This window comes from Scomber scombrus, chromosome 15 (assembly GCF_963691925.1).
Source record: "Scomber scombrus chromosome 15, fScoSco1.1, whole genome shotgun sequence".
NCBI lineage: Eukaryota > Metazoa > Chordata > Actinopteri > Scombriformes > Scombridae > Scomber > Scomber scombrus.
Genome location: NC_084984.1, coordinates 22,505,777 through 22,531,065, shown reverse-complemented (window position 1 = coordinate 22,531,065; position 25,289 = coordinate 22,505,777). Strand labels below are relative to the sequence as shown.

General features: G+C 39.3%; 1 protein-coding gene across 1 annotated transcript in view; it reads left to right on the top strand.

The window, feature by feature from the left end:
• Positions 1 to 1,004: 1,004 nt before the first annotated feature.
• The window catches only part of trabd2a (TraB domain containing 2A), a 62,470-nt gene continuing 38,185 nt past the window's right edge, over positions 1,005 to 25,289 (top strand). The window contains exons 1-2 of the mRNA XM_062434189.1: positions 1,005 to 1,109; positions 2,201 to 2,761. Coding sequence (XP_062290173.1) covers positions 1,005 to 1,109; positions 2,201 to 2,761 — 666 coding nt within the window. The remainder of the gene's footprint in view (positions 1,110 to 2,200; positions 2,762 to 25,289) is intronic.

The following is a 25,289-nucleotide window of genomic DNA, read 5'->3' as shown; positions in this document are numbered from 1 at the left end:
TTATGTATTCATCCTTCAAGGATTCTGCAGGCTTTCTCACCTTCAATTTATTGACATGAATGATGTGAATGGAGACTTTACGCGTCTCGGGCGGGGTGATGTTTAATCAGATTACTGGTGTGTGTGTGTGTGTGTGTGTGTGTGTGTGTGTGTGTGTGTGTGTGTGTGTGTGTGTGTGTGTGTGTGTGTGTGTGTGTGTGTGTGTGAGAGAGAGAGAGAGAGAGAGAGGGAGAGAGAGCGAGAGAGAGGGAGGGAGGGAGGGGTATGCAGGCAACCTAGGGGGTAGGTATGGAGTTGCATGAGAGATGCTCACGCGCACACGTCGGAGAGAGAGAGAGAGAGAGAGAGAGAGAGAGAGAGAGAGAGAGAGAGAGAGAGAGAGAGAGAGAGAGAGAGAGAGAGAGAGAGAGACGCAAATACAAACAGTGAAGACTTGGCAGACAGAGCGAGCAGTGTAGTGCAGAGAAGTTCAGGTTTTTTAAGACTTGTCCCTGAAAAGTGCAACTCGTCGCTGCAGTTTGCTCATTCACACCATCCTTCACCAACTTTAACGAACAATTCTGATTTTTACTCTATTTTGGCTTCAGGTGCGTAAAGGCGGCGCGGACCTGTTGGTTCATTTTGAAATCTCACAACTTTTGGGATTAACTTCTCAATTAAACCATCGCGAAGGAGGCAATGCAGAGGAGGAGGAGGAGTGGAAAAAGTTTGACCAGCAGTGAGATGACGATGTGACCCTGTGTAAACTTCAGTGACCACCTCTCTCCCACTCTGTCTCTCTCTCAAACACACGTGAAACAGCAGCACCGCGTCCATGTCCCGGCGCAAGCCAGCATGACTCTGTCCGACGGTCTGTCGGATACTTGTCAACTCATTTTACGCAACCGCATGGAGCCGGAGCTGTGGGAGTAGGACTTGATCCATCCCCATTTCTGGGGTATAGTTGGCTGCAACACGCTGTGAAGCAAACACAGGCTACCGCGCACACTTTGGAGAAAGTTACGATGCGGGGCACTTTGGGCGCATTCATTCAGTCCTGTCTGATCCTGCTGGTCCGAGCAGATCAGTGGAGGATGAGGGACTCCGCCAACTGCGAGCTACACAAGAAAGTAAGTCATTATGAAGCGAATAATAAGTAAAACATCTACTGGCTGGTTGATACATGTTTCAGATCACAGATATATCCACTTTCATTTCTTATCTGGACACAAAGCTGCCACATGACAGAGCCTTAAAGTGCCATATTCTCTGTTTTTGCTCATGTGTTTTCATGCATTTTTTCCTCATTGTGAAGTTATGCTTTAACATTTTTTAACCTGTTTCCACATTGTGTTTTTTTTGTGTGCCTAAAACAGAAAACTTTTTCCTTGTCATAGATCAATTAACTTGCATGTAATAGTAGTAATACTGCATGTATTATGTTTAAAAAAAATCTTCCAGTCATTTGAATAACTGACTGACCATCTAGAATGGAAGGTGAAAGAAATTGTGAAAAATTTCCATCACAAATACCCAGAGCCCATACCCAGATATGTTAGAAAACATATTGATTAATCAGTTATCTCAGCACTATTTTGTGTATTGACTTTGTGCAACATGTATGTCCTTACATGTACATTTACTGTACATAAAGATGTGTGCACTGGGGGGAAAACAATAATTTAACATTTATTTAGTCTTTTTCCATCCTGTTTTTTTAATTAAATATTTCCTCCCTTTTATTGATTTTTAAAAAAATCTCTCTTTGACATCAGTTATACCCTTTGAACTCACACAGACCATTTCAGATCAGATCCAACACAAACAGGAGGGCAGATCATTGTGGCCAACAATCCACAGTCTGACATCACTGACATGTGTATTGTTTGTTTGGCACTTGGGTCCTAAGTGGCCTGTTAATAAGTCATCATCAGTCTGTTAGCAGTCTTTCTAATAAACAGCCTCTAACAGACAATGTAAGTGTCAGACAGTCTCAGTGTTGGTTTAATGTGATGGCATGAAACAACTTCTAAATTTCTGTAAATTCAACATCTCAAATGTAGGTTTCTGTGTTACTATGTTTTATGTCATTGTGAATTTGATATATTCTTGTTTGGTGGACTGATGTTTTTCACTATTTTCTGACACCTACAAAGCATTAATCAGAGAAAAAACAATCAATATTGGAAAACTAATCTTACTGTCTTATCTTTACCCCTAGCAAACTGACTTAAATTCCTTCTTGTGGACGATCAAAAGGGACCCTCCCTCATATTTCTATGGCACAATCCATGTTCCCTACACGCGTGTTTGGGACTTTATCCCTGAAAACTCCAAGCAGGCGTTCCAGGAAAGCAACATTGTCTACTTTGAGCTGGACCTGACGGATCCATACACCATCTCAGCCCTGACCAGCTGCCAGCTTCTTCCTCAGGGTGAGAACCTGCAGGACGTCCTACCCAGAGACATCTATCGGAGGCTTAAAAGACACCTTGAGTATGTGAAACTCATGATGCCCTCTTGGATGACCCCGGATCAGAGGGGGAAGGGACTATACGCGGACTACCTCTTCAATGCCATTGCCGGGAACTGGGAGAGGAAGCGGCCCGTTTGGGTGATGTTGATGGTGAATTCGTTAACTGAGGCAGATATTAAGACGCGAGGAGTGCCAGTGCTGGACCTGTACCTGGCCCAGGAGGCGGAGAGGATGAGGAAGAGGACGGGGGCGGTCGAAAAGGTGGAGGAGCAGTGCCATCCACTCAACGGGCTCAACTTCTCCCAGGTGAGTTAAAAACCATACTGGTGGGCACTCATTGCAGCTTTTCAGCAAAGTTTGCAATGGTACCAACTCTCCAAAAGCAGAAAAATCATCAGTTTGCTCAATGTATCACACTTCATCATCAGGTATAATCAACAGTGTTCCTTCTGGGGCTGACCCCAATGATTCGAAGGTTTGTTTGATGCCATGGTATTGGAACAGCAAAATCTTTATTCAAATTTTCGTATATATACACAGTATTTTTACAGTTGTAGGCAACAACACATTGGACAGAACAGGGAAGCAGGTGTGTGACACGAGGACCTGCCAAAAGAAGCAGCAGTAGTTTCGGTGCAAGCTGGATGCATACCGACAAAATACCGGTAGCATGAGAGGCACGGAGGTGGCCAGCGGGGTGGGGCTGGAGAGGAGAAGGAGGCACCTGCCACGTGACTGGTTCTCCCCTGCTGCCTCCGATGTCTTTCCCTCTCTCTCTTTGCTCTCCTCACCCCTCGTTTCTAGTGTCCGCCACCACTTCCTTGTTAAGACGCAGCCGCACAAATGTGACCACACGAGTATAGTATATAGTCTAAGGCTGTACTTGGCACCCATGTTAACAGGTTAGAGCAGCCACAGCCTGCATGAGCAGTGAGGCTTGAGTTCCCCAACTCCCCACCATCCACCCAGCAAAGCTTCGAATTAATTCAAATACTTGGTGCTGAAGCTCTGAAGTCTGCAACAAGATATTTGGGACAGCCCCAGTTTCCTTTAGGGTCAGTAGGAGTTTGACTTTTTAGAAGAGCTAAACCCTGCATTCAGACCAAAATAATAACCTTGAGTGAAATAATGCAGGACCTTCATATATATTTAAATGAGACTACTCCATCAATAGAGTGGGGATGCTGGCGCAGAAAGCCCTGACAAAAAAAAACGCTGGCTAAAATAGTTGAACCTGGCTCAACTTTTGCCACAACAAAATACAATGTCATGGTGCACACATTCCTGCTACGCATTATTTTGTAACATGAATGACATAATTGGACTGTTACTTTAGATAAAATAATTTCAGCTGTGATAACTTTGGTTCTCCCTCAAAACACTTCAAAACTTCAATGATGTGGTTTAATTTCTGATAAGCATTTAAATTCAAGGCTCACTCAAACTGGACTTCCTGTGGAACACGCCCCCACCAATGCAGCCCCTTCTTCTGTTGCTTTAATGCAGGGCTTTTTCTGGTCTGAACAGCCACAAAGACTGCATAGATGTCAAGATTGAAATCGTTGCAGTTTAACTCGTAGCTTTGCATCCAAACACACTACTGTTCTATTTCAAATTGTTGATGCACATCAGTGATTCAGAAGCAATTTTATTGCATTTGTGGAACAAATTGCTGTCCCATGAATGCACTACTTCTTGTGTGTGTGTGTGTGTGTGTGTGTGGTAATTATGTCAAATTACACAATGTTCTGCATTTGAGACTTTTTAGGTTTGTGTCAATACATTTGACGTTGAATCTGCTCTGCTGAAAATCCCTCACAGCTCATAGCTCACACCTCACTTAACACTTCAGCTCAAAAGAATGAGATGTGTAACATAAATGACAAAGACCAGATGTTTAGATTTAGGTTTATCAACCTTTTTCAGAGGCCTCTAGTTTTCTCCTTTCCTCTTTTTCTCATGACTTAGTTGACCGGAGGAAGGTGTGGTGTTAATCAGCTGTGCAAACATTCAGCTGTGCTCCACCACGTCCTTTGTTATTAAAGAAAAATGGATCCTAATGACTCAAGTCTGAAATCACCAGAAAAAAAAGGAACCTTGTTCCCCAAACCAGCACACTTAAGTTCCCTTGTCTGCCTGTCTGTCTGTCTGTCTGTGCCCCTTGGTGACCCTTTCAGCATTACAAACATCTCTCAAAGGCAGCAGTCACTATGAAATCATGTCGCGTATTATTGAGGAATTGCTGCTAATGCTGGTCGGGAGCTAAGGGGATTACACTTGACCATTTACTCTAACACCCAGAAGCTTTAAGTGTTGTTATTTTAAAGCAGGCCTTCCTTGTTGGCCCTTCAGACTATAATTCTTTGCCTAAACAACTCAGCACACTTTTATTAACATTCTTCTTCATAGGTTGTAGCTATGAGATGTCAACAATCACCATAACATACATGATTTTTGAAACTTTTTTGTATAGGTAATTAAATAGAAATGAATTTTCCATGGAAATGTTTATTTCGTTATATACACATGGAGTATGAGTAAGAGTTAACAATCGCCAAGAGTGCTGATTGTTTTCCTGACTGAGATGATGAAATTTAGCTTGTGTTACAAACAAATCTAGCGAAGATGCATTTTCCCAAGATAAGCAGTGAGGTGATTATTCCTCACATCTTCTTACACTTGTTTCATTTGTTGCAGATCTGAGATAACTATTCCTTGTTTTATTTTAAATCAGTTTGAGTGTTTTGGATGAAACTGTTGCACAAAATGTCTATTCACTCACAGAGGAAAAGGCAAAAGTAGCATCCTGTTGTTGTAATGCTTCCAAACCTCTATTGAAGGGTGGATGACTTTGACATCAGAGACCACTGTTTACATAACTTTTCCTTCATCACTTTCCTTTAAAACTGGATTTATACCTGATGCATGCGGTTAACTGGAATCATGATTCCTGCTGATTTTTTGTTCCAAGTCGGATCTCAACCATCGATGGCAGACCCAGCTTCACTGTACGTGATCGGGCCATATTGTTGTTGAATCATATTCCTTGCAGTAACTGTTTCACCTCACTTATGTGTGATAGAGTAATGGTGTACTTAAATAACTCCTGTTGACTTCACAACAGACTACTTTTTTTATTCACTGTGATGCAGAACGCATCGCGGTGAACAGAATCTTTATAGTGGAGATGTCTTTGCTAAATATGCGTTATTGAAAAGGAGTCTTTCTTACACTTATTTAAACATGTCATCACTATCAACAACCTCCACTGGTGTTATACACCTGTAGAAGAAGAAACAAAATAGTCACCCCATGTGGTATCTCTCTAGCCACCATAGCCCTGATGTGTAGCTGCTAAAGACACGACACACAACATACCCCCCCAGTAGTATAAAGTATTAATGAAGTCCAATTAAAACTGTCATTCTCAAATGTTTTTTATGCAAACAAGTTACTTATTTGTCATTTAGGCCTGACAGTTTTTTGTTATGGATGCAACAGATTGAAACTGGGTGGCTAGAATTGGGTTTGTCAATGGGGCTATCAAGAGAGAAAACCTCCATCATCGCAGCTTTCATTGAATTAAGTCCACAAAGCCTCCAGAACGCTCAACAATGGATTCTAGTGTCCCAGAAACAACCCCTACCCTGACACTGCACCAACACAGCACATAGTTTGGCACTCCATAATTTCCACACTCAGTTTCAATCTAATCAACAGCAGTTTGACGGACGCCTCAGCCCTGCTGGCGGCCCGCTTAATATTTCAGTAAACATTTTCTCGTTGCAGTTTTGCCGTGTAGTTGAAAAGGGCAATTCCATTTAAAGCCTTTTAGCTCAACTCAACTGTAAGATGTCCAGATAGGGTGTGATGAGTGAGATACACTTCTGGTGAAAGAATACTTGACTGAAAGCACTGTTTTATCAGGCTACAACCAGGGAGTCACATTTATGGTCTGTAATAGTCTCTGTAATGTTTTCACTGGCCATTTACATCTAGCGTGAAACAGAACCTAGAAAGAAAGAAACGACAGGCGAATGGAAAGTAAAAAATATGTATCAAGCGGAATTAGAAAGTGATCTCTGCTTAAGTCTCATGCCTTTGTTGAAGGAATACACAGGAATCCTATCTGCTTGCCTACTTTTAATAGTTCAGATGTTGATATATGATTAAAATACAAACACATTTTTAGTAGATGAAGTAAAGTTACGTTTTTAGCCAGAGTTCAGCTTCAATGAAACATCAACACAAACCCTTTGTACAGCTGAATGATTGGATGCACCACTCGCTGGGATGTCACTGCTCTTTGTTTCTGATTTCCACACTAAAATTATGGTGGCTCTATAGATTTTCAGCAATTTCTTTTTACATTAAATGTTATTATGGTCAAAAACTGAGCTCGTGAAATGAAGGTGGGTCTTGAGAAATTGTTATCAGTGCCGAGCCAGGGTTTACTCTTTCAAATCGTTTATCAGACATGGTAAACCACACTACGATGTGCTGCTCTGATGAATTACTGCAAAACAGATATGACTGATCAGTCAATCACCTGCTGAGCTGAATCATACAGTCCCTGGTTATAAATGCAGTTACTAGATGACGGTTTAAACGACTCACTCATTAAATATGTGGCCTTTGCTCTTCTGACAACAGCAGAGATATTGCTTATTTCTGGCTAAAGATTATGTCAGCGTTGTTCCCTCGCTCTCCACCTTAGACTTAGACAGCTTATTACATTTAAAAAATATGGAGCCTTTTTACAATCTCATCAAACTCGTGATGTGTCTATTTTTGAGTCTGCCTGCCAATTTAAATTAAACCCATTGAGCTCATTATTCTTAAACCACAATGAATTATACGTTCTTTACTCAGATCTCTAATCTGGCTAAGCATGACTGCTCTTATTCTTGCATGGTGCCCCTCGTCTTTTGAAGAGCGAGCTCAGCCTAGCCCATTACACTAAGTGAGCTTGTTGAGGACAACAATAGCCGTATGAAGGCCGGCTTTCTCTGTCACTGTTGTTGGAAACCCACGGGACATTCCACACCTCAGTGGAGCAGACCTGCTAATGAAAGTGTTGTTTCTTTCCTCCCATCACTGGGAGTAATGGTGCATGGAGAGGTGATGAATGCAGGTCTCAGTCTACGTCTATGAGAACAGAGAAGGAATGTTTGAAACCCATTTGGTTCATTCATGACCAGGAGAGACTGGAACACGTAGAGTTGAGATGCAGACTGAGATCAGTGGAAGAGCTATTAAGGAGCGAAGGCGTGACTCCATCTCCATTAAAGTTATCATGACGTTACCTCTGTTTGACAACCTTCTCACTACTTTTCACTTGAACGGACGAGCTACATCTCTGGATCTGCTGGGTTTCATGAGACAAGGTCTGATGAAATCCAAACAAAACCAATTTTTATAAGCTGAAAGTAATTCAAGGTTTTCAGTTTGAAGGTTCATTCACGTTCAAATCGCACACATTTGATGGTGCTGTTGCGTTCTCGTTACATCTTCAGTGCTCTCCAAAAGTTATTTCACCAGCCAAAACCAAACATAACTTCTGCCCAATGTGAAATTAATCATAAACTGTTCTACATCTGCAACTAGCAATTATTTTCTTTTCATTATCAATTAATCATTTTGTCCATAAAATGCCTTATAAATGTCATACTTGTTTTGTATGACCACTAGTCCAAAAGCCAACAATATTCAATTTACTGTCATATATGACAGAGAAAAGCTTTAAATCATTACATTTTATGAGGTGGAACCAGCAAATATTTGTGATTCTTGCTTATGAATTACTTAAACTTGATTTTATTAAGTTATTTTATTTGTAAAGGACCATGCACAGTATTTAACATGACTGTTTATTTGATATACTGGACCAGAGTTAGCTTACAGTTCATTTTCATTTGCGGTCCCTTGGCAGCTTGCAATTAAAACATATGCATGATAAAAGACCAGTTTGAAGCAAAACATAAACAAAGATTATTCGATTATGAAATAGTTATTTTCCTGTCTGACTGTAATTTAGACATTTCCTGAAAAATGCACTTATAAAGCTCAAATCTTGCTTTTACATTGGATATTGCCCGTGTATTGCTTACATCACCTTACATAACTCCTTTCACGGTTTGGGATTACAGGGGTTAGTCACAGTTCTTCCTACATTGTCTTGACCCCTTGGTCAAGAAATATTTTCTGCATGCAGAATGAAGTCTGTTCTCAATTACAGCAAAAAGGCAAAGCTCTCTTGGTTATTGGGTATGTACTTCAACACTGATAATATCCTTGTCCTTGAATCAGCAGATTTGTGGGAAAATGTCTGGTACCATCAGCCAGATCTGAGAGGTAACAAATGAGCAGAGCTCACTCAGTATAGAAATCCATCGGACAGGACAGATGCTGTCACAAAGTGTAAGCATCTGAAAACTCCCACACACTGTGTTGTCCCAAACGTAAAGACTGCAAAGTGTGTTGGTTATGTAAAGTCTATGAAAAGTGCAGCCCGACATCATGGACAGTATAATGGCTGTCCTTATTTTGCACCACCCGGCATGGCTAGCGCTTTGGGCAAGCTGCCACTGATTTCCGCAATTTACCCTCAGAGGAAACTCTGTCTCAATCTCCTCTGTAATGAGATTAGATGGCAAAATGAGAATGATGATGATGATAATGATGATAAAGGTGTGTCTGTATGTCCCTTTTTTTAGGTCGATTAGGATTATTATTAAAAAAAACTCTGAGAGGGAAAGTAGTTTGGTGTCTCTCTGCACATTTTGGGTGAATGCATGTATGTGGATGTGTGAGAGAGAGAGAGAGTGATCATATGCTGGCATGATGACAGTATTACACAGCAATACACCGACAGCAAACCTGATTAAATCTCATTTGTCTCACTGGAAAGAACCACAACTATCCGTTCCATTGATTCAGTGATCATCAGTGCAGAATGGCCTGCAGTGATGAAATATACACTCATATGGGTGCACAGAGCCAAAAAACTGACAAGAGCAGCAATAAATCTTAACCTACCCTCAAATTTATTAAGCTCATTAAGGTATTTTCAAATGGAACTTTAAAGCTCTGCCAGATAATTGTCTCAGCTTAAAGAATATTAATTTGCTATTTAGACAAATGATGAATCGTGTGGACATTTTCAAACAACTGATGAAACAGTTATTCAAAGTGCATGTCATCGTATGAGATATTAACAGGAAACATGTGGCGTAATTCCTTCAAACCAAGAAAAACTAGATGTTTGTGCTGTAAGATAGATCAAAATATCCTGACATACACTTGAATGGTCTTCCTGTAAGATAAACACACCTGCTAAGCTGCTGACTTTTTCATACAGCTGCATATTTATTCTCACTGAACTAATTTGTAGTATTGTGTTTCTGGCCAGCTGACATGCGGTTACACTATTTAGTAGTTTATAATGATCTATAACTTATGAGGCATGTTTGTTTCTTATGTGGTTTTATTCTTTTTCATCTTCAAATTGTTTGCAATTTATATTTCTACTTAACTCTACTGTGATCAAAGGAAGTAAACTTTCCATGTCTAATTACAGCATACTGTGTATTTGTCCAGTGTGTATTTGTTCATATAATTGCTCGTATCTGTTTATTATTGTTTGTGTCTGAGTGTGCATGAATGTTTGCGCGCACATGTTCACAAGAGTTCATGTTCGTGTATGAATGAGCATTTGTATGTGTGTATGTATATTTATATGTGTAGTTCTACGCTTAAATTTCCAACATGTCTTCACAGCTTCCTTTGAGTCCCTCTGGTTTCACGTCACACTGAGGTGCTTGATTTCCTCCTGGCTGTTGACCAAACAGCCGCATATTAGATGTCTGGCATTTCCTAAGACAGTATCTGTCCATCTGTCCTGATACATGACACCGGAGACAAAGACGCAGAGCTCCTATCACTTTCAAAACCACTTTTTTCCAAAAGCTTCATAGATAGATTGAAGCGTAAAAACTGTCAACAAGTCACCATGAAGAAAAGCTAATGAACCAAGAAGCCCTGGAGTGGATCAGTCTGAATTGTTTGCTGCACTGACCACAGACAAAGATAAACACCAACAAAAATTGCATTCAAACTGCATAATTACTGTTTTTTTATTGAACAAAAGAACAACTCAGCCTGAGAGACAGGAGGCAGAAAGTAGTTCAGTTCAACAAGCAGAGAACATTGACAAGCTGCATATTGTTTTCAGCTATAAGTTTTTATCTCAGTCACACTTGTGGCTGATCTGTAAGTGCTTTGTGTCTCAGGTCTGTTAATTCAGTTCCTGGGCGAGGAGAGCATGAAAATAGAGAAAAAACTAGTCGTAGGCGTTCCAGTGTGCTTTCTGACATTATTGGGTTCAGAAAAATGCAATCACAGTTTGAGGGTTCTGAATTCATCCAAAACCAAACAAGGACACACAAATGAGAGAAAACTGTTTTTCTAAGTGTATTCACTGTTTTTTAATTCCTTAAATATTTGCCTTTTTGTGTACAATTTTACTTGCAATAGATATCCTTGTTTGCCTTTATAAAGTACTACAAAGTTCAATCGAAAATGTCTTTATATAACCACTAACCATTTTTGCTGTAAGTAAATCCCCCTCTTTGCTGTCATATCAAGATAGAATAATGTTACAAATTAGATTTTCTATTCCTGCGTAACCCCATCCATTTGCATCGTTTTGTATTTCAGGAATATTTGATTGAGAGCTGATCGGATATCAGCTGGGTGGTGCCAACTCTGTGCCAAGAAAAAGATCCTTGAAAGAATATACAGTAATAGACTCCAGTGGAGTCGAGTCTGACTTCTGGAGACGCTGCAGGCTCTTCCTGGTTGTGTAATGCAGGCTTCTGCAGCTTGAGTAGGGATTTAATAGCTTGTTTCTCTGACTTAACACCAGGTCATGAAAACTTGTGCTGGCTGAAGCTCCTCATAGTACCATCATCGCTCTGCATCTTACAAATGTTTGTTACATCAAAATAACATGCAGCTTGTACTCTGAAAGCTTTAATACTCAAGGTCAGACCCTGATGAAGAACAGTTGATACACATTGGTCTGCTTGATTGCCTATATGTTTGAAGAATTAATTCACAACATTATTTCACCTGAAGAAAGTTGCCATAGTTTTGTTTTTTCATGGTTGTGGGCACCTCTTAAGGACAAATATCAAGCTTCTTGTTTTATTTTTTTGCTTTTTATGTTTATTACTATAAATGCCAAGTGTGTCAAAACAAATTAGTTCTGATTACAGAAAATACAAGTCACAGTAATGCCTCGGTTCAGTTCAGGTCCGAGGTAACACTAAACTTGAATGCAGTTAATTACAATTAATCAACTCGATCTCCATCAAGGATTAATGCATAATAACTCAAATGAAACAATAAACATTTCTGAATGTAATTACAGATAAAATAACTGAAATCTCTGCCCCTGCTTATTTTAGCAGGCAGTTTTCCATCAACTGTTCCAACATCTGATTGTGAAAAGGACAAATAACTTGTGGAGAAACACTGAAATGCATTTGTGATTCTGCTATCTCGTGTGCCGCCACCTTAATTTAAGTAAGAAAAGCTCAGCATCTACAAATGTACTTAACACTCACTAACAGGGACTTTCCCATATTTAAAGCTAATGTAAGTTATACGTAAGGGCCATTAGAGTCATTTCAATGCTAATTTCAATTTGTTTGGTGCCTATAATTCCCTCTATTGTTGTGTAAGTTAAGATTTTGGCAGGCTGAATGTGGCCGAGACTCCAGGGTCATTGTTATTTACAAAGCTACGACCAATCAGCTCTGAATTAGCATGTGACTGATAAAAATTGAGCAATGCCATACATGCTCTTTTTAGTTAATTATATTTATTCCAGTGTATTGAAAATACTTGAATTCGCAGAAACAGTAGTAAAAAATGAGTAGTTCATTAGGAGGTCAAGTCATTGTTTGTATTTCAGGTTGGCAGATGTTACATTAAAACACTGCAGATTTAAGCTAAACCTCCATTGAAAACACTCACATACACACCATGTATGTGAGGTCTACATTGTTTTAACATGTCTTAACCCAGAGGGCTCATCTCAAAATGACATGACTTGTAAGTGAGACTACACCATGAAAAGTGAACACCAAAAAGTTCACTTTGTCTGTTTCACTGTAGCTTAGATTTTACTCCATTGTTTTTTAATTGATTCATTATGTGCAAGTGTAATAGTTTTTACACATTTTGGGTTTTCATTGTCATTAAATTGAGTTAAGTAATAGCATTTACTTAACCATATTGAAGTATAGTTTTTACAATCACTTGATATATTTACTGTTAAAAGGACACGTGTTAGCACGGTAAGCTGCATTAAATCTGTTATTACAACCTGACAGCTCAACACATAATGGTATTACCACAAAGTTTCCACACTAGCAATTTATTGCGATAATGTTCGAAAAGGAACTCTGTGGCTACACATTAACAGAACGCAGTGGTAAGTTGACATAATAGCAAGTAAGACGATCTTTTTAACATATGGATGCACATCAGCAGCAGACAGCTTAATTTCACTGTTCACAGTCTGATGTTAAATCAATCAAATGACTGTGACCTCACTGTCTGAGGCACAGTGACCCCTGAACAGGCTTGCAGTGGAGGGTAAAACCACTCTATATTTTCTGCATATCATCAACTTGTAATTCTTAAAATAGAATAGACATCGCAGATTCGTTTGCGAGTGGTAAATAGTATCAAACTGAAGGTGAGGCAGCTTTACGTATACTGTAAATCACCTGAGAAAAAGAAATGCATTACAACATTCATAGAGAATAAACAATAAAGTACTGTGTTGTTTAACATTTTGGAATCAGAGTCCGACAGTTTTAAACAGAATAGTCAAATGCCAAGAAATTGAAGATTTAGATGCTTTTTATGATCAAGGTTTAGTTCTCAAAATGAGCATTAGCCTCTTACAGTTTGACATGAAGTCTTATAAATTGCTCTTGGTATGCTTAGACTCTCTCAATACTGCAGGTTTGTTGCTGGTCTGGATGAAGTCCAGCTTCTCCAGCACTTGTAGAAATGAGCCAAACCTAGCTGGACTTCAGCCGAGCAGTACAAGGCCAAAGCTGTCCACAGGCTCCAACACAGAGGATTAATAGTTCTGCTACCTGGTGTCACCTGGAACTTGTGGAAAGGTTTTGTGAAGCTTTGTTATTTAGCAATTCATTTTCTATTTGTGATTGCAAAAATGAGAAGTTAGCTATAGCTATGCTGTATGTTCTTTTCCTGTTTTCTTTGGGGTAACTTTGCTTTTGCATAGAAATGTTGATTTAAAATGTGTAGCATACACTCCCTTTTCATTACCTGAAAGACTCTGGGTTTAGTTTTAAATTAATTAAATTAATTACAGTTAACTATATTAAATTAAAGTCAGAAGGACCATACAGTTTTTGAACTAACCTCACTGTAAATCCACTTGTCTTTCGGGCTCCAGTCCACATTTTTGGTTGCTTTAGTGGAATGTCACAGGTGGGCACCACACAGGAGAGTTTCTGTGAGACTCTGCTGTTCCCCTCAGATGTTTTGACCAGACTGACACTCAGACAGGCAAATATCTCGACGGTGTTACATATCTTCACACGTACTAGCAATATAATGAATAGTTGACTCAAACATCAACAGGAATTTCTTCCAGCTGGGTGATGTTTTTCTATCAACACTGCAAAATTGCTCTCTAACATTCATGTTATTGCTTGTCTGTAGCCTGTCAAGTCAGTCTTTACTGTCTTAAAGATGACAGGTTGGTTGTTACACTGGACAGCAGGTTTGAGAAATTGAATAAAAAGTCAAATTTAACGTACTGTAGTGGCAGATGGAAATCATTTTGAAACACTGTAATGCCAATACTTAAAAGTACCCTGTTAGTTTCCTTTTTAACAAAAAAAAGATATGTTTACATTCAGTGTTTCTCACTAAAACTCAATGCGTGAATCCTTGAGGTCTAACAAACATGTTGGATGCATTTCCTTTGACATATAATGTGCAAAAAAGCTTTTCTGAATATTTTAAATCATGTGAAGTTTACAGTTTTCTTCCCTGCCCTTCTTTGTTCATTGCTACACTTATTTGTGCATCAAGAACTGCAGGATGTGAAGTGGACGCCAATACAGACTATATTGCTCCATGGCGCTACTAGTGGTAAAACAACTCCACAGGGTACCTTTAAGTCTGGGGTGAGCTTGAAATGAACAATTTATCATTCAACCACGTCTGAAGGCAAAAGTGATCCAAATGGCCACAACAGAAAGCCTCCTGTCATAGAATGGCGAGACTCCACAATTGTTTAAAAGGGGATTACGTTGCACTCTTTCAGACAATTTGTCTTCGAAGTCAGATTTTGCTGTGTAAACTGTTGGATTGTTGGTCTTGGAAAGTTCCAAAAAATATTGCAGCCCCTCCATTCCAGGCATCTGGGAGCGCTTCGTAGACATCTTCAATTATGGAAAAAAAATCTAAAAACTTTGCTAAAAATTGTGAGGTATACTGAGAACAGAATTGCTTCCTATTGAGAGTAAACCAGTATTTACCATCTTGTATAACAGCATTGAATTGGTGATTTTAGTCTCACATAGTTTGCACACTGATTCCCCCCAGTGTGGAAGAAAATAGTGCTTGAGTCAGGCGGGTTTAACAGCCTGTAGTAGCCTCTAGATAAGATCTTTTCAGGGAAACGCATTTCATTTTGACTAATAGTTGTTGCGTCTTGGATGACTGACAGATATTGGTGTCGACACAATTGGAAATGTGATGGTCTGCTGCCTGGACTTGTTTTGCATCCGTAAAGGAGAGAGACAAAGAGATGTTGCATAAAACTGTGGTGTGTGGTTTTGTGTTCATGTACTGTATGTGCGAGTTTCCTGTGAAGTAGTAAAATAAGTAAATAATGTTTCTGACATGTGGGAGACATTTTTATTTCTCTTAAGTCACATAATCGTGACTTTATAGAATTATATCTTCAAGGGACTAAAATTTACAATTTACAATATGTCACATTGGTATCGTCTTTGTGGTGCTAGAACCAGCATGAAAAGTTGTGATGGCACGATATTGCTGCATGGTCTGCATATGTCTGTCTCTCGTATTCGTACTGAAGCACACAAATACATGCAGGCACACACACAGATACATAATCACAGAGGTGTATGTTAGCTATTACATGCATACGTGCTTTTAAGCATTTTTGCAAGCATCCACATACATCAGGCCAACACGCACATAAACACATGTATCGGATTCCTCCCTCCCAGAGCGAGCTCCACACAGTGGATGAAAGTTTTCGGCTTGTTTCTACGCAAAGACTGTTAGTGTTTTGGGGGTTTGTCTGCCTGCGGTAGCTGAGATCATAAAACCTGCGAGAGCTTGACAACAACACCACTGTTTGGCCTCTCAGCTAGTTTCAATTCCCGTAGATCTTTCTCCTCTATCTTTCGGCCATTTAACACAAGTTTTTACAGCCCTGATGTTATTTTTATAGTTTTGGACACCATTACGGATATTATAACTTTTTATTTAACAGATACAAGCCTCTGTTTAATGCAGTTTTACCATGGATTGAATGGAGCATTGCAAACATTAACCAAATATGTCTTTAGTAAGTGCAATTATAATGTTGCCAAAAAAGTGTTTTTTGTGTTTTCATGTGAAACGATATAGATGCTACAGATATGAAATATGCTTTGATTCTTAAACATACTTTACAGCTGAATCCCTAAATTATGACCTTAAATGCAAACCACTCTCTGTTCCCGTATCTCTGTCTTTCACTCGCTGCTTCTCTTCCCACAGCACATCTTCCCCCTGATCTAAAATTGGTGGAAATCTTTTTTTAGTGTAGTCTTATTGTTTATGTAGCTTTGACAGCTGTTATTTTGGTTGTAACCTCACATGACAGAAGTGGGTTCAAACGTGTACAATGCTCAATGAATGGAGATGGATATTTTTCCTGAAAACTGGACCCCCCAAACACATTTGAGCATTTTTGGATGTTTTTCATATTTGGTTGGTTGTTTGTAAGTCTGTGGTTGTGAGGCTGTGGGTCGTGGCAGACGTTTGCACAACAACAACCAACGCTCTCTTTCCTCTGTCTCACTCTCTCTCTGTCTTTCCAGCTATGCATGCATTTTATCACTTTTTCACTTCCTAATAGGCACGCTTCTTTCTTTCCGTCTGTTTTTCTCTTTCACCGCTCCTTCAATGATCAGTCTTTCACTGAACAGATACAGCTCAATAAACTTCCAATAAACATATACACTTCTCAGATGGTTTGGACACCAGTTCCTATTTTTCCATGACAAAGACACACTCTGAAAGCATGTGTGAGGTTTAGCATTTGTATTGGTGATGGCATAAAAGTTTGGACATATTTTGCTTTGAGTCATTTTTGTGTAGAACAAGGCAGTGATGCAAGCTGATGGAAAGGGTATACATGCATATTAATGTGAATATGCATGGCTGTGTGCATGGCGTGTGCGTGCGGCCGTTTCAGTTTAGTTTGCCAGCAGCGCTTTGGTTCTGAGTCCGGGCCCAGTGGTTTAAGGGAAATGCAGATAGTCGTAAATAGCGCAGTGTGGGTTTCTGATTCCTACTGTCTCTCTGTATCTGACTTCTGCAGAGTCAAAAGAGGGAGATTTATTTCTGGCACTACTGTCTGCTGTTTTTGTTGTCCTGTGCAGAGGACATGTTGTCTTAACAAAAATATACCCATCATCCCGTGTAGTGGGAGTTTGGTGTCTTTCAGCCTGAAGGCTGTTTCCTTACAAATTGATTCAAAACAGGTCTGAAGATAAACTGTATTCCTGATGTCAGAACTCCTGTGTTTATTTATTGTGTTTCTCTTCTCATCTAAAATCAGTAAAATCTCAAACTGAAGCTATTAAGAGCATGGAATCTTAATTGAGTTACTATTATGAATGATAAACCACCAAACAAAATGCATCCACTTCTGCAGTTTCAATGTGATCTCCAATTGCTGAGATCACGGTTTGATAATTTGCATAATTGTAACTTAATTCAGAAAACCTTTGACAAGAAAAGCAACATTATTTACATTTATTTGGAGGTCTATTTCCAAAGTTAGACCACATTAAAGCTGAAATGATCAATCAGCAGATTATTTATTGGCAACTGTTTCAATGAATCTATTTTACAAAAATGTCATATTTAATAGTTCAAGCTCCTAAATTGTGAGGATTTGCTGCTTGTCTTTGTCACATGTGATGGTAAATTAAATATCTTTAGCTTTTGCACTGTTGGTTGAATGTCTAAAGACACCACCTGGGGCTGTAGGTAATTGTGACATTATGATTGGATTTCATGGATGAAACAAATAATTGACTAATAAGCTAATTATTTGATTAAAAAAAGCATTTCTGCTCTGGACAATTGTAGCAAAATCGATGATATCATAGTAGGAAGAATCACAGAATTATACTGCTGTACTCCTTTACATTCACATGTATGAAAGAATCAACAGTTTTTGTCCATTTTGGACCAGACATACTGTCTTCAGAGTTCTTTTCAGACAATATTTAAAATGAGGATAAGGGTTTTAGCAGTGCTGTTTATGTGACCTTAGTAACGAAGCGGCCAGTATAGGAAATCCATTAGTGACCCTTCGAATCGTGAGGAGGTGGAGAGGTCAAACTGTCTGACCTCACACCACAAATTACGTGTGTGCATGTTTGTATGAAGCCTGCTAAAAGTGGTGAATACATGTTTATTGGCTGATGCTGACAGCTGAAGGACTGAAATACAGCCTTCATTTTATTTGGAAGTGTTTGGAAGTGTGTGCTATAAAGAGAGATATAATAGAAACAGATGTGTCAATAAACTGAGAGAAGAGGTTAACATACTGTAAGAGGATACTGGTAGGGGGATTTATGTGCTCCACTCACTAACATTAAAGACCATCTTTCAGGTGATGGTGAATATTTTGTTTGCTTTCAGTGAAGCGGCGTGAAAACTGTGAACACCTCAGCCGCTGAGCATATGCACACTGCTGGAATTAAAGTCGATGCATGGTGTTATGACTGCAACGTGGCTACTTTTTTCCATGAGCAAACGCAGCAAATCTTGATACAATTTACTCCCCTGTTTGCATGATAACACACACACAATGCGAGTGCTCACAGCTGTATCGGTTTGAATCCCCGCATGAAACAGATGGGCACTGTTGTTTTTGACTCGCGCTGTCCTGCAGATTAACAGTGTTCCTTCAGTCAACAGACAGTCGTAGAGATTGATGAGTGTTTTTCCGGTGGCTCGCTGTGTTTTCAAGACCCTCGTGTTGTTTCTGAGTGGACCGATAGACTGATGAGTGGTCGGCTGGCTGCTCTGTGGGGTTTTGTGTGAGAGTGTGTGTGTGTGTCTGCAAAAGAGAGAAAGGAAGAATGATAGACAGAAAGGCAAAAGCAGGGAAAGTAGGTGACTGACAGGAGCCACCACTGTGTGTGTGTTCCCAATTGTTTGCAATTAGTTGACCGATAGAAAAATGAATCAGCAAATCTTTTTGATAATCAATTAAATTGATCATTTAGCCTTTTTATTCATTTAGTTATATTGCAAAAAACAAAAAAAACTGTTTTCAGCTTCTCAATTGTGATAATTTCATGTTTTTCTTCGTCATACAATATTAAATCTTTGGATTTGGGGATGCTGTACTGACAAAACAAGACATCCGAAGCTGTCACTTTTTCCTTTTTTTCTTTTTCTTTTGATTGGTTTTTTAATGATTAATTGGGGCCAAGGTGCCATCTTCAAAATGCTTATTCTGTCTGACCAACAGTCTGAAACCTTCATTCAGTGTTCAATGATATGAAGCCAAGAAAAACAACAAATCATCACAGTAGAGAAGCTAGACATTTGTCATTTTGCTAGATTAATGAATGAAGGATTAATGAAGATGAATCAATTGTCAATAATCAGAATTGTTACTTTTTTGTTAACTCATTTGATTACTTACAGACTATAACTGACTCTTTATTTTATGGAATATTTCTTTCAATTTTCATTGATTTGTGATCAGTAATGGTGTGAACATGTGGTGTACGTGTATGTCTTTTTTAACAAGGGTGTGTTGGTTGGGACTCATGTACAGCTTGTTCAGGGTGTAGTGAGGCAGGCTAGAGTGGGGGGTTTGAGAAGTTGACATTTCAATCACCACAATCCCCAGTACGCACACACGCTAATACTCACACAGACACACAGACACACACACACTAACACAGACCTCCAGCCATTTGGTTTGAGGCTGATTCCCTTTGACAGCCTAAATATTTGGCTGTGTCCGGGCACCAAGGTAAATGTACCCCGCAAGAATGTTTTTACAGGGCGAGAGAGCAAGAGAGAGAGAGAGAGGGAGAGAGGGAGAGAGAGGGAGAAGAGGTGGGTGAGGAGAGAAGTGTTGGATGGAGATGAAGAGAGAGAACACACAGATAGAAAGTAGTAGAACTGTATTCACGACTTCATATAAATGTGGTTTGTGTGTTTGCTGCCCGGGCTCAGAGCAGGCAGTGTGATCCTCGTTGAGCAAATGTTCACTGTCATTTAAGAGAAACTCAACAGCGAGGACGAGTGTGATTTATTACAAAGAAGATGAAACTCTGAAATGATAAGTTAGTTAATTCATGAGTTTATAACAAATCAAGTAATTAAGTAATTTTTTAACTTAAAATGTATCCTACAGCAGGTGAAATATAGAGGGAACATATTTTCTCAATTAATCAAGTAATAGTTTAGTCTATGAAACACCAGAAAACAATGAAAAATGACGCTCACAATGTGGTACAGTACAAAGTGACATCATCCAATGTCTGTTTTTGTCTGTCAAACAGTCCAAAACCTCAAAATATTTAGTTTACAATAATGTAAGACAGAGAAAAGCAGCAAATACTCAATTCTAACAACACAGAACAATCAAATGTTGGGGTTTTTGCTTGAACAATGCTTTAAAAGATACATTGTTTCATCAGTGATTGATTCAGATACTAATTAATTGGTGCTTGGATACATAAAATACCAACAAAAAACATTCACTGGTTCGTCATTAAATGAGAAGATGTATGGCTTTTCTCTTTTTTCTCTTAAATCATTGCAAGTCGATTATATTTGGGTTGTTACTGTGAACTCCAGGATATGGTGGTAGATATAGACTAATTGAATAATCTGAATAATAAGAAAAAGTAATTGGCCGAGTAATCAATGAAAATAAAAACGAGTTGGCGCTTTATATCAGTGCCATGTCTATTCCACAATGAACCCTGTTTAAATATTTCCTGTCTAATGAAAACCATTTTTGTTTTTCATGCTGATTTTGAAGAAAAAAGAAACTTTGTGTGTGCACACAGAGCTCAGCTGTCTGGCTCTGTGAGAGATTTGTTCATGTCAGCACTCATTGATTGAACTGTTAAAGATCAAAAGCAATAGGATATACTGGATCAATTATATTGGAGGATGGATTTTCCTTTCAAAGAGAGGGGGAAAATCAATTTTTGGTCATCATTATTGTCAATCATATAGTCCTGGAGAATTTTCCCTGTGCGGCTTGGCGAGAAATTCACCCTTTTTTTTTCATTTTTCTCTCTTTCTTCTGTTTCTCTCCTGTGTAGAAAATCTAGGCATCTAGGCCCATATTTCCTTTTTCTTTTGTCTCGTATTGGAAAATTAATAAAGCAATCTTCAAAGGTTCACATTGAGCTCTGCAGAGGCAACAGTAATCCATGATGATGAAGCATTTAAACACACACACACACATGCTCACATATGTATGGACGGACGAATACATGTACATACAAACACACAGAGAAAAGGCCTAATCTTGTACAGGTGTATACACACTTACATGCACGAAAAACACACACACATAGCGAGGAGGTCATTAGTGACCCGAGGAATGCAGGGGTCAAATCTTAAAAGACCTGGCTGATAGAGGGGATGTATAGGATCAAAGGAGAGTGGGAGAAAAGGGAGGCAGGGAGAGATGGATGGAAGGAGGGATCGCAGGAAAGGGAGGGAGGGGAATGTACACGATCAAAGAGGAGAAGAAGGGAGGGATGAATGATAGGAGAGAGTGAGAGTGGAGGGTTAGGCAAAGGGAGAGGAAAGTAAGAGAAAACCTGCTCGGGGAGAGTTGAAAGGAGGTATCGGAGGAGCGAAAAGGGGGAGACAGGGGGAGGAAAAAGAGGCAGACGAGGCAGGATAGAGGGAGAAGAGTGTAGAAACAATACAGATAACTCAAACTGACAGGTGTGTGTGTGTCTGTGTTTAAATGGTGGGTTTTCAGCCAGAAAGTGAAAGCTCACTTGTGCAGTGGTGAAAGATTTATGCATGTCTGTGAATGGGGAGCGTCAGTGAATACCTGCTGAATGAAACTGCAACTACTTTTTGCATACTTTCTTGTATACTCATTAGATACTCAGTCATTTCTTTACAAATGTTATTAAAAGAAACATGTTCACAATTAGCTGCATTTTTTACCATTAAAAGTAACATTTTTATATTGTTGTATGTAAAAAAATGCTCACACATGGTCACAAAAGCCAAGGCGATTGTACCGCCGATATATTAAGAGTATACTCCACCAGAAATGTATATTGAATTTAAAATACTCACCAGCTGTAGGCTTCAAAGGTGGTTCGGAAAATTTTGGGAGCTTACTTTTTTGCGGAGATGGCTTCCCTTGGCAGCTTGGATTCACAGCGGTTCCAGTGGATCCAATGTAAACTCAGAAGTGGCCAAAAAAGTATCCAAATCTTCAAATCTTATTAACGGAGCAATACTTTCCAGAATGACCACCAGCACACTTATTAAAGGGCCTGAATTTAGCGATTGAGACCATAATGACTAATGATGACTACAATGAAAAAGGATTGAACTTAGTATTCCTGAGGGAAGTTTATGCTTTTTTAATGGGAGTAAGTTGGAGTCAGGGATGTTTTGGCGCCAACATCTAGTGGCTGTCTGTCGCACTGCACCTTAAGGTACTTCCACGTTGGTAGCTGCTGCTGTTCAATAGCACATATAGCACGTAGTGATTTGCTGGTGATTATTTGAAACAAACTGAATGTACAATTAAATGGTGGAGAAGTGGATCATTCTGCAGGAAATGTTTGGCTGCCATTGTAATACATTCTTATAGCTGCAAATCCAAGCTGACTACAGGATCAGTCCTTCAGTTTTCATTTAGATATTCATTTAAAAAACAGAAGAATACAAATTCGAAATTGTGTCCCAATGCTCTAAACTTGAAATTACCATTAGCCTTCGTTAGCAGATTTAACATTAATGATAATACAATTACAATCTTACCAACTGGAGCATGCAGAGCATGCCACCCATCACTTTTGTCAAAAACATCTATTCATCAACAATCCAGACCAGATGGTGTAAGTAAAAGAGAAGGAAAGGGACGCAGAAATTAAAGCATTGTGTCCTTGTTTATAATCTCAGGGTGGATGGCAAACTGTAAGAAAATGGTGCATGAAATTGTGTTTTCAAATTACTTTGTGTTTGTGCGGATGCAGCCAAAGCTGCTGAATAGGAAACAAGTGAAAGGGATACCTTTTGAAGTCAAACAGTGACGGGCAAGAGAGTTGATTTTTATTGGCGTCCAAGAAATAACTATACAAAAGCCGCTTTTGGAATTGATTACATTTTTGTCCATTTGCATTCATTCAATATTTACTGGACCCCGTGTTTGTTACAGTCAGCCTGAAGACCTAAACTAAACCAGTTGTGTGTCCGTATCTGCTGCTGTTATGTGAAAACCTTACCTCACCTTTCCTGGAAGATAAAATGAAGGACAAGTTACCGTTACTGTAAAAGAAAACAATGCAGTCAGATGACCAGGTGTTGGTGTGTAAATGTAGGATTACCTGAGGACTACACTTCTGATAAAGAAGTCTCAGAGTCACTGCTCTATAAAATCAGGGCAGTGCTCCTGTGCTCCTGATAGGTCTTGTTTTAGGGCTGACCGCTTCACCTAACATGTCACTGATAACATCACTCATAAGTAACTGCCTATCTCTGTCTATTTCTGTTTGCCTTCATCTCTGTTCTCCTCCTCTGAGATTTCACGGATAGCATCAACACTGAGAGTCCATTTATCTTCCAAGTTTTTTTTCTTCTCTTTCTTTCTCCACTCATTTCTGGTAAGAAATCATAGACTACTCTCCTCTGCTGTCTCGTATCCTTCTGTGTGTGTGTGTGTGTGTATGAGAGCGAGTATTACTCTGATAACATCACAGAGTCAGGAGGAAACAGAGGAGCTGTTGGAAGTCTTTATTTGTACTTGGGAGATGGCCAAGGCTTATTCAATTGGCTGCAAGTGCTGTGCGTATGTGTGTGTGTGTGTGTGTGTGTGTGTGTGTGTGTGTGTGTGTGTGTGTGTGTGTGTGTGTGTGTGTGTGTGTGTGTGTGTGCGCGTGTCTGTGTGTCTCTGAGCACATGGTTTGTCAACACTGTGGACAAGCTACTTTTGAGACACTTGTTTCAACCCAGACACACACTTTTCTGCTCACACACATAATCAGTCAGAAAGAAAAAAGCAACGAAAAACACACACAGGCAGAAAGATAGTTGCATGCAGACTCACACATGCTGCGCTTTTAGCTTATTATTAAAACTGAATTGGAAATGAAGTTATTGAAACACTCTGTAAATCCAGCTCCAGCATTTGAAATCAGAATAACTTCAATTAGCCAGAGGCTTTACCCTACAAGGAGTTTATCTTAGTGTTTACATGCTGTTCACATTACACCAGATTCATAGTGTGACAGGACCTCCGAAGAGTTTCATGGCTGTAGTTCACACTATACATTTATATACAGAACAAATGTGTTGCTGACACACTGTTACTTAAATGCCTGAGTCTATCTAATCTTTACTTGTTATGTTTATGGTGATTATGGTGACAGTGTTGAGGCTGAAATATACTGAAGATGAAATTGAAGCATAGCTTCATCTTATCTTGCTGTTTAAAGTGCTGTTTCTCCTAGCTGAGACTGTCAGTTTTAAACCCAACTAGTTTGAATTAATTTGAACTAAAACATGAATAGTCAAAAATTTCATCCCTGATTTTCACAAAGAATAACAATAGTTTACTGAATAAATAGAGGATGACACCACAGAGCAAAAGACAAACATTCAAATTGCCCATTGTGCTTATAAATGGTGAAATCTAAATCTTAATAGATCATTACAGATTGAAAAATAATTATTTACACATGCAAGTGATTAATGTGATGATTAATTTCAAATCAAAAGTGACAACCCCGCCGCTCTCAGGGCTGCATTACTGTGGTTGTCACATATGGTGTTTGGTGGTTGCGTAGGGTGTTTTCTTCTTTGGTGGAACTGTGTGAAACAGGTTGAAACTCCTCACTTCTAATGATGCCACTGTTGGCAAGTTGACAAGTGGCTCCAGTTCTTTCAGTCTTTCCACTCAATTTGAAACAAAATTGCTGCCATCTTTCTTTGTAATTACAGTTCTCAACAGACTAATGATTTTTATGACTGTTGGGAAGCGTTCCACCGTTTCATAAATGTAATTAATGTTACCACACCTCAAAGATACTCTACTAAGCATGCTTACCACTTTTCTTGCAAATCCTAAACCAAGCCAACACACTCCGGAGCGAGAGTTTTTTCAGCCGAGACCGCTGAACACTCAAACTCTCCACATGTGGGAATCTGAATGTGATGATGTTTGCTCTGGATGCACACACCCACCCCACTCCATCTCAACAAGAGGGAACATTTCCATGACAAA